Source organism: Taudactylus pleione, unplaced genomic scaffold (genome assembly GCF_031769625.1).
Source record: "Taudactylus pleione unplaced genomic scaffold, aTauple2 ptg000707l, whole genome shotgun sequence".
In the NCBI taxonomy this organism is placed as follows: Eukaryota; Metazoa; Chordata; class Amphibia; order Anura; family Myobatrachidae; genus Taudactylus; species Taudactylus pleione.
Genome location: NW_028285109.1, coordinates 9793725 through 9807310, shown reverse-complemented (window position 1 = coordinate 9807310; position 13586 = coordinate 9793725). Strand labels below are relative to the sequence as shown.

The 13586-nt window shown below is 50.1% G+C and overlaps 1 protein-coding gene across 1 annotated transcript in view; it reads left to right on the top strand.

The window, feature by feature from the left end:
• AQR (aquarius intron-binding spliceosomal factor) overlaps nucleotides 1-13586 on the top strand; it is a 169904-nt gene that overhangs the window by 103713 nt on the left and 52605 nt on the right. Inside the window, exons 20-21 of the mRNA XM_088456488.1 lie at nucleotides 11833-12074; nucleotides 12182-12328. Coding sequence (XP_088312614.1) covers nucleotides 11833-12074; nucleotides 12182-12328 — 389 coding nt within the window. The remainder of the gene's footprint in view (nucleotides 1-11832; nucleotides 12075-12181; nucleotides 12329-13586) is intronic.

The window sequence follows — 13586 nt, the reverse complement described above, 5'->3', positions numbered from 1 at the left end:
CCTCTATACCCTACACTATATTACTGACCCCTCTATACCCTACACTACATTACTGACCCCTCTATACCCTACACTACACTAATAACCCCTCTATACCCTAAACTACATTACTGACCTCTCTATATCCTTCACTACATTACTGACCCCTCTATACCCTACACTACATTACTGACCCCTCTATACCCTACACTACATTACTGACCCCTCTATACCCTACACTACATTACTGACCTCTCTATATCCTACACTACTGACCCCTCTATACCCTACACTACTGACCTCTCTATACCCTACACTACACTACATTACTGACCCTTCTATACCCTACACTACATTACTGACCCCTCTATACCCTACACTACATTACTGACCCCTCTATACCCTACTCTACATTACTGACCCCTCTATACCCTACACTACATCACTGACCCCTCTATTCCCTACACTACATTACTGACCCCTCTATACCCTACATTACATTACTGACCCCTCTATACCCTAAACTACATCACTGACCTCTCTATGCCCTACACTACATTACTGACCCCTCTATACCCTACACTACTGAACCCTCTATACCCTACCCTACACTACATTGACCCCTCTATACCCTACACTACATTACTGACCCCTCTATACCCTACACTACATTACTGACCCCTCTATACCCTACACTACATTACTGACCCCTCTATACCCTACACTACATTACTGACCCCTCTATACCCTACACTATATTACTGACCCCTCTATACCCTACACTACATTACTGATTCCTCTATACCCTACACTACATCACTGACCCCTCTATACCCTACACTATATTACTGACCCCTCTATACCCTACACTATGTTACTGACCCCTCTATACCCTACACTACATTACTGATTCCTCTATACCCTACTCTACATCACTGACCCCTCTATACCCTACACTATATTACTGACCCCTCTATACCCTACACTACATTACTGACCCCTCTATACCCTACACTACACTAATAACCCCTCTATACCCTAAACTACATTACTGACCTCTCTATATCCTTCACTACATTACTGACCCCTCTATACCCTACACTACATTACTGACCCCTCTATACCCTACACTACATTACTGACCCCTCTATACCCTACACTACATTACTGACCTCTCTATACCCTACACTACTGACCCCTCTATACCCTACCCTACATCACTGACCCCTCTATACCCTACCCTACACTACATTACTGACCCCTCTATACCCTACCCTACATCACTGACCCCTCTATACCCTACCCTACACTACATTACTGACCCCTCTATACCCTACACTACTGACCCCTCTATACCCTACACTACTGACCCCTCTATACCCTACACTACATTACTGACCTCTCTATACCCTACACTACATTACTGACCTCTCTATACCCTACACTACACTAATAACCCCTCTATACCCTACACTACATTACTGACCCCTCTTTACCCTACACTACATTACTGACCCTTCTATACCCTACACTACATTACTGACCCCTCTATGCCCTACACTACACTAATAACCCCTCTATACCCTACTCTACATCACTGACCTCTCTATACCCTACACTACACTAATAACCCCTCTATACCCTAAACTACATTACTGACCTCTCTATACCCTTCACTACATTACTGACCCCTCTATACCCTACACTACATTACTGACCCCTCTATACCCTACACTACATCACTGACCCCTCTATACCCTACACTACTGACCCCTCTATACCCCACACTACATTACTGACCCCTCTATACCGCACACTACATTACTGACCCCTCTATACCCCACACTACATCACTGACACCTCTATACCCTACAATACACTACAGTACTAACGTGCTATGTTCCCTGAGACTTCTCTATTGCTCATGCGCAAGTCTCCGGGGAAATGGCTGCCTCGCCATTTTTCCGGTGATTTCTGTCTTCAGTGCTAGCTGGTGTGGGACTCCGGAGAGGTAAATATATTTATATGGTTGCAGGGTGTGAGATATGCACCACACACCTTGCACCAATTATAGATATGCCACTGCCTCTGTAGCTATGTCTGTGCATATGGGAACGCAGCCACTTTTACAGACACACCTGCGACACTCCCATAACACGCCCATGAGACACTTTTTGAAGTTCACTTCCAGCTACCTCCCAGTAGCACAGGAATGTCCATTACTTTTCCGCCCCAATTCTGATACAGTCTGTCCCATTGGCAGCAGCACCTATGTGCATACTGTATGTGACGCATGCACTGTAGGCCTTGTCAGAGTTTTTTGCACATGCGCAGTGTGTATAATATGTAATAATAATCTCTGAACAACGTGGACCATCAGCATTATGTTACCCACTCAATCAGGCCCATAGGGAGCAAAATTACATTTGGTGAAGAAACTGTAAAGTCTACATAGTTACACCTAGAGAAATGACTTCTTACCAGACTATATACATTGTTACATGACGGAACATAAATACCCTTTGAGTTGGTCACTTAGGATGGAAATGATGCTGTAAAATTGCTCAGCCTCTTTGATCTGCTGCTGGCGAAGCTGGGCCAGTTGTGTCTGCAGCTCCTCAATGTCAGTTGACAAGAAAAGAGAGGTGGAAATTCTCAATATGAACTTTCCAATGGCCCCTAATCTCCAACATAAGTCTACACCCATCCAGCCTTATGGAAGTGTCACACCAGTGGGATTGCAACATGAAACACGAGTAACCCAAGATAATGATGTTCCCTCATCTAATGAGTAAATCCATCACCGGAGTAAAACTCAGAGCCCCAATCGAGACAAACTGAAGTTCAGTTACACTTATTGATGAATACAGACATATTTGGTGATAATATTTTAGGGCAGGGGTAGGCAATGTGCGGCACTCCAGGTGCTGTGGAACTATACATCCCAGCAAGCTGTGCTACAGTTTTGCTGTTAGGGCATGCTAAAGCTTTTGGCAAGGCATGCTGGGATGTGTAGTTCCATAAGCAGCTGTGTAACAGAAGTCCTATACTGTAATACCCAGCAGGAGAATATATTATATACTGGAAGTAAGTTACACTGCTTGCGCATTATCAGGGTAAGATTCCTGGAACAGGCAACGTGGAGGTCCCTTATCACAGGACAGCGGTTGGTTTTATTAGTAATAAATGGGAGTTAGGAGAAAAATAAGTGGGGATTACTGCTACAGGGAGGGTCTATTCATCATCACTTAATTTATACAAAAGCAGGTGAAAATTAACATTTTCACATACTTTTGTATAAATTAAGTTTCAGGGCCAATTCATCAAGTTCCGAAAAAGCATTTTTTTTTTTCCTGAACTTGGTGGTGGTACTGTACTCAATCCTGAGATGGCATACTGCCCCCGATAATCTTCACAGGCTGCTGTTCACATGGAAGAATGTGAAGATTTACAAGGCAGCCTCCGCAGCGCAGCCAGTAAAGGGATCTATTCAGTATCTGCAGAGCTCGGGCGGCATCGCAACCAATTGTCCCCCACACTGCCTCTGAGAGGATCTGGGGGGGAAAAGATCGGCAGATAGAGAGCTGGTACAGACATCAGCGGGGGCGGAAAGAGACCTGCGTGGTGTTACAGACAGTGGCGGGGGAAGGGAGTGGGGGTTGGGGACACTGACGACGCATGCACAGTTTAACGTAATCCTTACAGACACCTCAGCTGCAGGGGAAAGTATCAGCTGACTCCGCAAAAAGAGCACCTTGAGCAAAAGTGATACTTTAGGCAGTGAGGCATGATGAATGCCCCTGAAAGCTTTTTTAAACTCGCAGCTAGTGATAATTATGCATTGATGAATAGACCCCCCTATATTTGAGATATAATCTCAGAGAATATGAGGTGAGCGGTTCAGGAAGCTCCAATCCCAAAAGAAGAAAGATACGGGGAGAGAGATGGTGTGTATAGGTCACTCTCACCCCACTGTTGTCTGAGACACCGCAGTGGGTGGCCCAAAATTAGTATGGTGATACCACCCAGCAAGTCCCTGAAAAGAAAAAAGGTACCTGATATTGAGTCTGCTATAGCGGTTGTGTGCTGTCAGTGTAGTCCCCACGTCCACAGCGGGGGCTCCGTGGTCTAGATGCACATTTCACCAGTGAGTGGCTTTGTCAATTGAAGACTTCAGGCAACAGTGGGGTGAGAGTGACCTATACACACCAGCTCTCTCCTGTATCTTTCTTCTTTTGGGATTGGAGCTTCCTGAACCGCTCACCTCATATTCTCTGAGATTATATCTCACATATAGGGCAGCAGCATTCAGGATTTCCTCCTCATGATTTTTTGTTTATTGCTTATATATATGACACACTCATTTACTGGACACTGCACCAGGGAGCCTGCACTGATTTCACCAGACTCCCAGTGAGTCAGACTGGATAAACAGCAGATGCCAATATCTTTCTTCGTACTGCCAGGGTATACGAGGCAGGTCCGCTCATGCCCCATTAATTACACCTATATATGGGATAAAGCAGCCACTTGCACCATACTTTACTGAACAGTATTTTTTCACTATCCTTTTTGGTACTCACCTGATATATTTACTTTACAGATGCATAATAAAGATGCTATGTTGAGATGATTGATTGATATATAAGGAAAAATGCTGTCCTAAATTGGGATCTGAATATTAATTTGCTTGTTTTTTTTCCTCCTCAGAAGATTAAAGATTACTAACTGTTATTCATATGCGGTTGGATTGTGCTTGTCTTACAGATATTGGGATATTTTTCCCTTGTATAGAAAATATATATACAAACTTAAAACTTCACCTTGGCTACAGCTGTATCAGAACCAATTAGGGGAGGTTTCCCTTACATTTTGTATTGGGGTATTGGTACCTTGGATTATTTAATCTATTTATATAGATCTTGACCACTCTCTGATGTGCTGTTTGATGTGATAAAAGTGTTTGCTTTTTTAATATAACGTTGTGCAATTATTGTATGTATATTATTGTATGTTTACATTTTAAGTTTTTCGTTTCCTATGATTCTTTTATGACAAAACATTAAAAGTTAAGTTTCTACTTCAGGGTCCATAGGGTATCCACAGGATACCTTGGGGTATAGGTGTGACGTCAGTCGCAGGGCACCAAAGAGTTAAGCTTTCAGCCTCCCAGGATGCACTAGGTCCCCCTCCTATACCCCGCCCCCGGGCCAAGGCACCTCAGTTTAGTTTGGTGCCCGGCCAGCGTCGGGTGCACCTGTCGGAGTGGGGGCTAGAAGAGCCCCTGAAGCTTTCTTCAGTGCAGCTGTGGCTGCACATCTGGATGTACAGCATGGACAGTCAGTCCTGACGTCCATGCTGTCTTCCCTACACCCCCGCCGGTACCAGAACGCCGGTACCGATCCGGGGATGCTGGTGAGCATCTGGGGTCACAGCTAGCGGTGACCCCAGATGTTCCGGACCATGGCCGGATCTAAGGGGGACAAAGGTAAGCAGCGGGGTCACGCGGTGGGTCCCCGCTGGTCACATGGTCCTAAGTCCCCAGGCAGGGGGCTCCCTGGGGACTGGCTGCAGCGTGGAGCCAGGTACTGAACCTGCGCTTTCCACTACCCCCTGGGACAGCGGACCGCAGCAGAGCGGTAGCGCTGCGGCGTCCCAGGGGTTAAATGCATGCCAGGGGAGCGCGCCTTCCCTGTCTCACAGCCGGCGCCTCCCCCGCTGCACACAGCCCTCTCTGCACTGTGCTGACTGGTCCTGTGTCAGCGCTCCTCCCCCAGGCCAGCTTCTCTCTGCTCCTCGGCGGCCATCTTCTCTGCAACGCATGGTGAACGCTGCTGGAAGTCTGGAAGGAAGCATCGTGGTCTGGGTCCCCCCGCATACCTCTCCTCCGCTGTGGCTCAGGTCTGTGTATGCAGCGCTGTGTCCTACCAGGCCCTGTGTCTGTGTAGTTGAGTGATCAGTGCTGTTAGTGCAGGAATTGTTATTTCTCTGCATTGTATGTGACTGTGCTAGCGCTGCCTGTAACTTTTCTTCTCTAAACTGTCAGCTTTATTACTGTCCCTGTTCTTTCTGCTAAAGCCCTTGCGGTGCGGTGCTGCAGGGTGGTCTCTCGCCTATTTAATATATAATTGGTGAGAGAGGTCACATACGTGGTGCCATCATGTCTGAAAGCGATTTTCCCCTCCGGCTACAGTGTACCACGTGCAAAGTACCGTTAGCGGAGGGGGAGGGTAGCGCGGAGGGCCTTTGCCGGCAGTGTTTGTCCATGGCGCGGCCTATTACGGTTAAAGCACCGGTACAGGAGCCGCCCTGGGCTTGTTTCGCTCAGGCGTTAACAGCTTTAGTGGGCCAGTTAGCTCCGCAGCCCGCGTTTACTCCGATGGGTTTGTCCCAGCAGTCTGTGGTGTCGTCACCCATGCAGGGGTTCCCACGACAATTGGTGGTACCCCACAGTCTCCCTATTTCCCCGCTCCCGGGTTCTCAGGAACCAGCGTGGGTTAACTCCCTGACGAGTTCTGTACAGCACTTGTCGGATGTGTTGCAAGGGGAGTCTGTGATGCGGCCTCATAAAAGGCCGGTGGCGTCTCTGTCCGCTCCTTATGAGGATGACGAAGGGACGTCTGATGATGGGGAGAGTCTGGATCCTTACGATCAGGAACCTTTCCATACTAAGGACGCTGATGCTAAGTCCAAAGTATATATTCCTGGACTTATTCGGGCGGTCCGCACAGCCTTGGTGATTGAGGACGAAGTTCCCCCAGCGGCTAAATCTAAGTATGCCTTTTTCAAAGATGTGAAGGGCGATGCCACAGTCTTTCCTCTTTCGGGTCAGTTGGTGGACCATTTAGAGGAGGCGTGGAAACAACCTGGCAAAAGATACCAGCCGCAGAGACGCCTGGCGGTGGCTTATCCGTTCGCGGATAATTATTTTGCTAAGTGGGAATCCCCTCCACAGGTGGATTCTCACGTGACCCGTCTTGTCCGTAGTGCCACATTGCCGATGCCATCCATGTCCTCCCTTAAGGATGCTACGGACCGCAAGGTAGAAATCTGCCTGAAGTCCGCTTATTCCCTTGCAGGGGGGGCAGCACGGCCGGCTATGCCATTTGCTGGGTTGCCAGAGCGATGGAGCGCTGGGCGGATTCATTAGAGGCTTCTTTTGAATCCGACTGTCCGGCCGAACAGGCGGAGTTGATTGGCAATCTCCGTGATTCGGCCACCTACATCAACGAGGCGGCTCTAGACATTAGTACTCTGGTGTCTAGAATTTCTTCAGCAGCGGTAGCTGCTCGTCGCACCTTGTGGCTGCGATCCTGGAAGGCGGACGCAGATTCCAAGAAAGGTCTGGAAGCGTTGCCGTTTACCGGAGAAGTTCTCTTCGGTCCGGATCTGGATAAGATTGTGGCCACGCTGGCGGCAGCCAAATCTGCTTGTCTCCCGTCGGCCGCTGCTCCTTCTGGTTCTGGACCATCGTCCTTTCGGTCATCTAGGGCCCAGGGCAGGCCCAAACCACAGTCGTTTCCTCGACAGGCTGGCCCTAAGAAATCGGTCAAGCCCCGGAAACAGGCATGGAGTACCAGACGTCCGGCCCCCAAGCCAGATGACAAGCCTGCGGCCTGACGGTCCGGGTCACCCCTTGGGGGATCCCAGGGTGGGAGGCCGCCTGCTGCAGTTCTCCCGGTGTTGGTCGTTCACTACGACAGACACTTGGGTTCTGGAGGTGGTCTCCCACGGGTACGCCCTCTCCTTCCGGCACAGACTCCCGGCTCGATTCTTCACCACGGGTCTACCATCAGACCGGAACAAGGCTACGGAGCTGCGGAAGGTATTGCACACTATGCTCCAGGCTGGAGTTATAGTGCCTGTTCCATTCTCCCAGAGGGGCCAGGGTTTCTATTCAAATCTATTTTTGGTACAGAAACCCAATGGGTCATATCGTCCGATTCTCAACCTCAAAGCACTCAACAAGTCTTTGCGGGTCCCGAAGTTTCGGATGGAGACCCTACGGTCCATCATTCTGGCGCTGGAACCTGGGGACTACATGGTGTCATTGGACATACAGGACGCTTACCTGCATGTCCCTATTCTTTTGCGCCATCAAGAGTTCCTTCAGGTTTGCAATCCGCAGCGACCACTTCCAGTTTCGGGCGTTACCTTTTGGCCTAGCGACAGGACCACGTGTTTTCACCAAGGTGATGGCGGTCATGGCGGCTTCTCTGCGGCTGCAGGGAGTCCGCATGTTGCCGTACTTGGACGACCTGTTATTGGTGGCAGGATCTCCAGAGCTCCTGTTACACCACTTGGACCTGACCATTGCACTGCTGCAACGGCACGGCTGGCTAATCAACTGGCAGAAATCCACTCTAATCCCGTCTCGGAGGATTCTGCATCTTGGAGCCTTATTGGACTCGGGACAGCAAAGGATCTTCGTGACGGAGGACAAGATCTCTGCTTTACAGTCAAGGGTGCGCAGTTGTCTGCACAGCCGCCGGGTGTCCTTACACTCGGCGATGAGGTTACTGGGCTCCATGGTGTCGGTGTTCGACATGGTGGAATACGCCCAGTTTCACTCCAGACCTCTGCAGCACCTGATCCTGTCCAAGTGGAACGGGCTGCCTCTGTCTCTGAAGTTCCAGACGATTGTGCTCACCCCGGAGGTTCGCCTGTCCCTTGCGTGGTGGTTAAAGACGACCCACCTCAACAAGGGATGTCCGTTCTGGGTTCCAAATTGGGTCCTGTTGACAACGGACGCCAGTCTTCGGGGCTGGGGAGCAGTTTCGGGTCCACACTTGTTCCAGGGCAGGTGGACGCCGACAGAAGCGGAGCTTCCAATAAATATCTTGGAACTCCGTGCGGTCTTCAATGCTCTCCTGCAGGCACAGCGGTTTCTCCAGGGTCACCCGGTGCAGGTCCAGTCGGACAACGCTACCACCGTGGCCTACATAAACAGGCAAGGAGGAACTCGCAGTCGGGCGGCTCTCGTAGAGGTCTCTCGGATCCTGGTTTGGGCGGAGCGCAATCTTCCGGCCATATCAGCGGTCTTCATCCCGGGAGTGCTAAATTGGGAGGCGGACTTTCTAAGTCGCCAGGACGTTCATCCAGGGGAATGGTCCCTGCACCCGGACGTTTTTCAACTACTGGTGGACAGGTGGGGTCTTCCAGAAATCGACCTCATGGCGTCCCGGCACAACAACAAGTTGCCGGTGTACGGGTCTCGCACAAGAGACGAAGGGGCGTCTCTGGTGGATGCTCTGTCCGTCCGGTGGACGTTCCGGTTCGCATACCTGTTCCCTCCGGTCTCCCTTCTTCCACGGGTAATCCGGAAATTCAAACAGGAAGGAGGGACGCTCCTGTTGATAGCTCCCGCGTGGCCCAGACGGCACTGGTTCTCAGACCTTCAGGGTCTGTCCGTGGACAGTCCTCTGCGGTTGCCGCTACGACCGGACCTTCTGTCTCAGGGTCCTTGTCTTCACCCGGACCTGACTCGGCTGTCTTTGACGGCGTGGCTGTTGAGACGGCCATGCTGAGGTCCCGGGGGTTTTCCAGCTCTGTGGTGCGTACCATGTTACGAGCTCGGAAACCGTCTTCCGCGAGGATATACCATCGCGTGTGGCATACGTTCTTCCAGTGGTGTCGACCGAGAGGTTATGCACCGCGGGAGTTTCGTCTGTCTCGGATTCTCGCCTTCCTGCAAGCGGGACTAGATCATGGGCTTCGCCTTGCTTCTTTGAAGGTACAGGTTTCGGCCCTATCTGTCTGGTTTCACCGTAGGATTGCTACAATCCCTGGTGTGCGCACCTTTATGCAAGGTGTTCTCCGTATTCAGCCGCCCTTTGTGCCACCTGTGGCGCCTTGGGATTTGGCTGTGGTCCTGAGGGCTCTCCAAGGACCGCCGTTTGAACCACTGGGCTCAGTGGATATTAAATGGCTAACAGCTAAGACTGTTTTCCTTCTGGCTATTGCTTCGGCCAGACGTGTTTCTGAGTTAGGGGCTCTTTCTTGTAGACCCCCTTTCTTGGTTTTTCATGGGAACAGGGCAGTGCTCCGCACTCGGCCCGAGTTTCTTCCCAAAGTTGTTTCCCAGTTTCATGTTAACGAGGAAATAGTTGTTCCGGCCTTTAACTCACCGGGTCTTTCCGTGGGTGAGGCCTCTTTGGATGTTGTGCGGGCCTTAAGGACTTATGTTGACCGCACTTCTTCGTTTAGGAAGTCGGACGCTTTGTTTGTCCTCTATGGCTTCCGTAAAAAGGGTTGGCCTGCTTCAAAGCAAACTTTGGCAGCCTGGATCCGTATGGCTATTTCTGAAGCTTATCTTCATGAAGGCCTACCGGTCCCTCCTTCTCTGAAGGCTCATTCCACTAGGTCTGTGGGTCCTTCGTGGGCAGCTCGACGTGGTGCCTCGGCAGTTCAGATCTGCAAGGCTGCTACGTGGTCTTCTGTCCATACCTTCGTGAGGTATTACAGGTTTGACACCTTCGCCTCTCAGGATGCTTCCTTCGGGCGGCGGATTCTCCTTTCTGCACAGGAGCGTCCCCACCCTTAAAGGATACTGCTTTGGGACATCCCCAAGGTATCCTGTGGATACCCTATGGACCCTGAAGTAGAAAATATGAGATATGGTAAGAACTTACCCTTGTTATCTCTATTTCTACGAAGTCCATAGGGTTCCACAGGACTCCCGCCCTGTCGCACCTGTGCTGCAGATGGGCTTTGCTCTGGTCACCGGTTTTCCGTCTCCCTCTGGTGAGAATGTAATTCTTGTATGTGTCCAGATCTTTGTTCTCTCTCTTCCTTCTCCTCCTCCTCCGGCCTATGGCTTGGTAACTAACTGAGGTGCCTTGGGGCGGGGTATAGGAGGGGGACCTAGTGCATCCTGGGAGGCTGAAAGCTTAACTCTTTGGTGCCCTGCGACTGACGTCACACCTATACCCCAAGGTATCCTGTGGAACCCTATGGACTTCGTAGAAATAGAGATAACAAGGGTAAGTTCTTACCATATCTCATATTTTTACTATACAAGGTAGATTCTTGTGCCCCAAAAAAGAGAGTACTTTGTTTCCGTTTTCTAAATGCTGTTCTTACTTTAATGGGTGCACCTCCATAAGGATAATATATCCCTGATACTACTATCCGCATTTGTATTTTTATTTATTTGGAGTAATTCTACCTTCATCTTATTTCATTTGGCATCAGTGTTCAGAGTCTCCCCTTTTCCCTTCCCTAGTATTACAGACTTGTCTATGGCAAAAGACGCTTAAACAGTTGCAGCAGCGTGCAATCAGGCTACCAATGTGATGGAATAATGATAGAGAATCCTCGTACCAAATAAATATTATATCTGAGCTGTTCTGAACCAAATCCAATGTCGGGGTTTCAGCTAAGCCCATTCTCAGGTAGAGGAGGGACCCAGTATTGGAAGTGGTTCAGATAAACTCCTATATAATAGTTATTTGGTACGGGGATTCACTACTCATTATTCCATCACATTGGGTGTCATCACAACCTATTGCACTTGGAGGCGCCTTTTGTTTGTCTTTTTTTTTTTATATAAGAGTTGGACTGCCGCTGTCACATTAGAAGGTGTAGGGGAAGATCATATATACAGACTGTATTATTGAACTAAGCGCCACGGCTGAGTTTACAGCAAAAGACCACGGCGCACATGTGTATGTGGCCTAGCTTTACTTGCTGAACACAAGATCCCGGCATGCTGCACAGTGTGTCCATGATGCGGTAAGCATCAGGGGCTGGTTCCATCCGGTGCGCGGAGTCATCATTCTGTTTAATCATATCTTTTGTGTATTCCTTTTATCACCATTGTCTGCATTAATCTAAATGTTGTTTTTGTCACAGGCCGTACTGGAGACTATCAGGAAACTTATGAACACAGACTGTGTGGTGCCCAATTGGCTGCATGACATTATCTTGGGTTATGGAGACCCAGGCAGTGCCCAGTACTCGAAGATGCCCAATCAGATTCAAACCTTGGATTTTAATGATACTTTTCTGAGCTTGGACCATTTGAAAGCTAGTTTTCCAGGGTATCAGGTGAAGGTGACTGTGGAAGACCCATCCTTGCAGAAGGCTCCCTTCAGGTAACAACTACATCGCATGTGCTACAGACATGTAGCAGTGTTTTCTACTTTATTATTGGCTCCCTGCATTCCCAGAGGAGTTTCTATAGATGCCTATTCTTTTTCAGGATTACATTCCCTGTCTCTGGGGGAAAAGATGGAAAGCGGAAAAGAGGCATCGAGACAAAACCCACTGAAGAAGAGCCACCAACACTGGTTGTGGATCCTCATGTTATCCCTAACCGTGGTCCCTACCCGTACAACCAACCCAAACGGTAACAGCACAGCTCACCCTGTATGCATGGGTTACCAGGCCAGATATAGAATAAAGAAAGGACATTCATTTTCTACTTCAGGGTCCATAGGGTATCCACAGGATACCTTGGGGTATAGGCGATGGCGGCAGACATCCAGGCACCACAGAGTTAAATTTTCAGCCTCCCAGGATGCACTGGGGTTCCTCTCCTATACCCCGCCCCCGAGCCTCAGGCCACTCAGTTTTCGCAGGTGCCTGGCCGGACCAGTCGCACCGTACAGAGGGGGGTCTTTTTAAGGCCCCTGAATATTTGTTTGCAGCTGTGGCTGCACAACTAGAGTGCTCCAGCATAGGACAGTCAGTATTGACGTCCATGCTGTCACTCCTACACCCCGCCGGTACCAGAACGCCGGTACCGATCCGGGGATGCTGGTAGGTAGCTGGGGTCACAGCTAGCGGTGATTCCCGGCTACCTGGACTGTGGCCGGATGCACGGGGAACAAGGTAAGCGGCGGGGTCCCGCGGTGGGCACCCGCCGGTAACACAGTCCTGTTTGGTCCCCAGGCAGGGGGCTCCCTGGGGACCGGCTACGTGTGGGGCCAGGTACTGATCCTGCGCCTTCCACTAGACCACCAGGGACAGCGGGCCGCAGCATGTGCGGTACAGCGCGGCGTCCCAGGGGTTGATAGCACGCCAGGGGAGAACGCCTTCCCTGTCTCACAGCCGGCGTCTCCCCCGCTGCACAGTGCCATTCCACAGCGGTCTGAGCGGGCTGTGTCAGCGCTCCTCCCTCGGGCCCTGCCTTCTCTCTGCTCCTCGGTGGCCATTTTCTCACTACATGTGCTGGGGATGGCAAACGCTGCTGGAAGCTGATACAGATGCCATTGCGGTCCGGGTCCCCCGCATACCTCTCCTTCAATTAAGGTCAGTGTATGCAGCACTGTTTCCTACCAGGCTCTAGTCTGTGTAGTTGATCGCAGTGCTTGTAATGCAGGATGTTATCTGTGCATTGTATGTGACTTAAATGCTAGCGCTGTTTGCCTGTACTTTCATTTCTGACTGTCAGCCTTTTCCTATCCCTGTTCTTCTGCTACAGCCCTTGCGGTGCGGTGTCGCAGGGTGTTTATTACCTCACAGTAAACGTGGTTTTTCTGTGTGGAAGGTCACATACGCTCCGTTCACACTCCTCATGTCGGAAAGTGAACGAGGATATCCTCTTCCAGCTATAATGTACTGATATCATGTGCAGTTAGCGGAGGGATATGTAGACGCTGAGG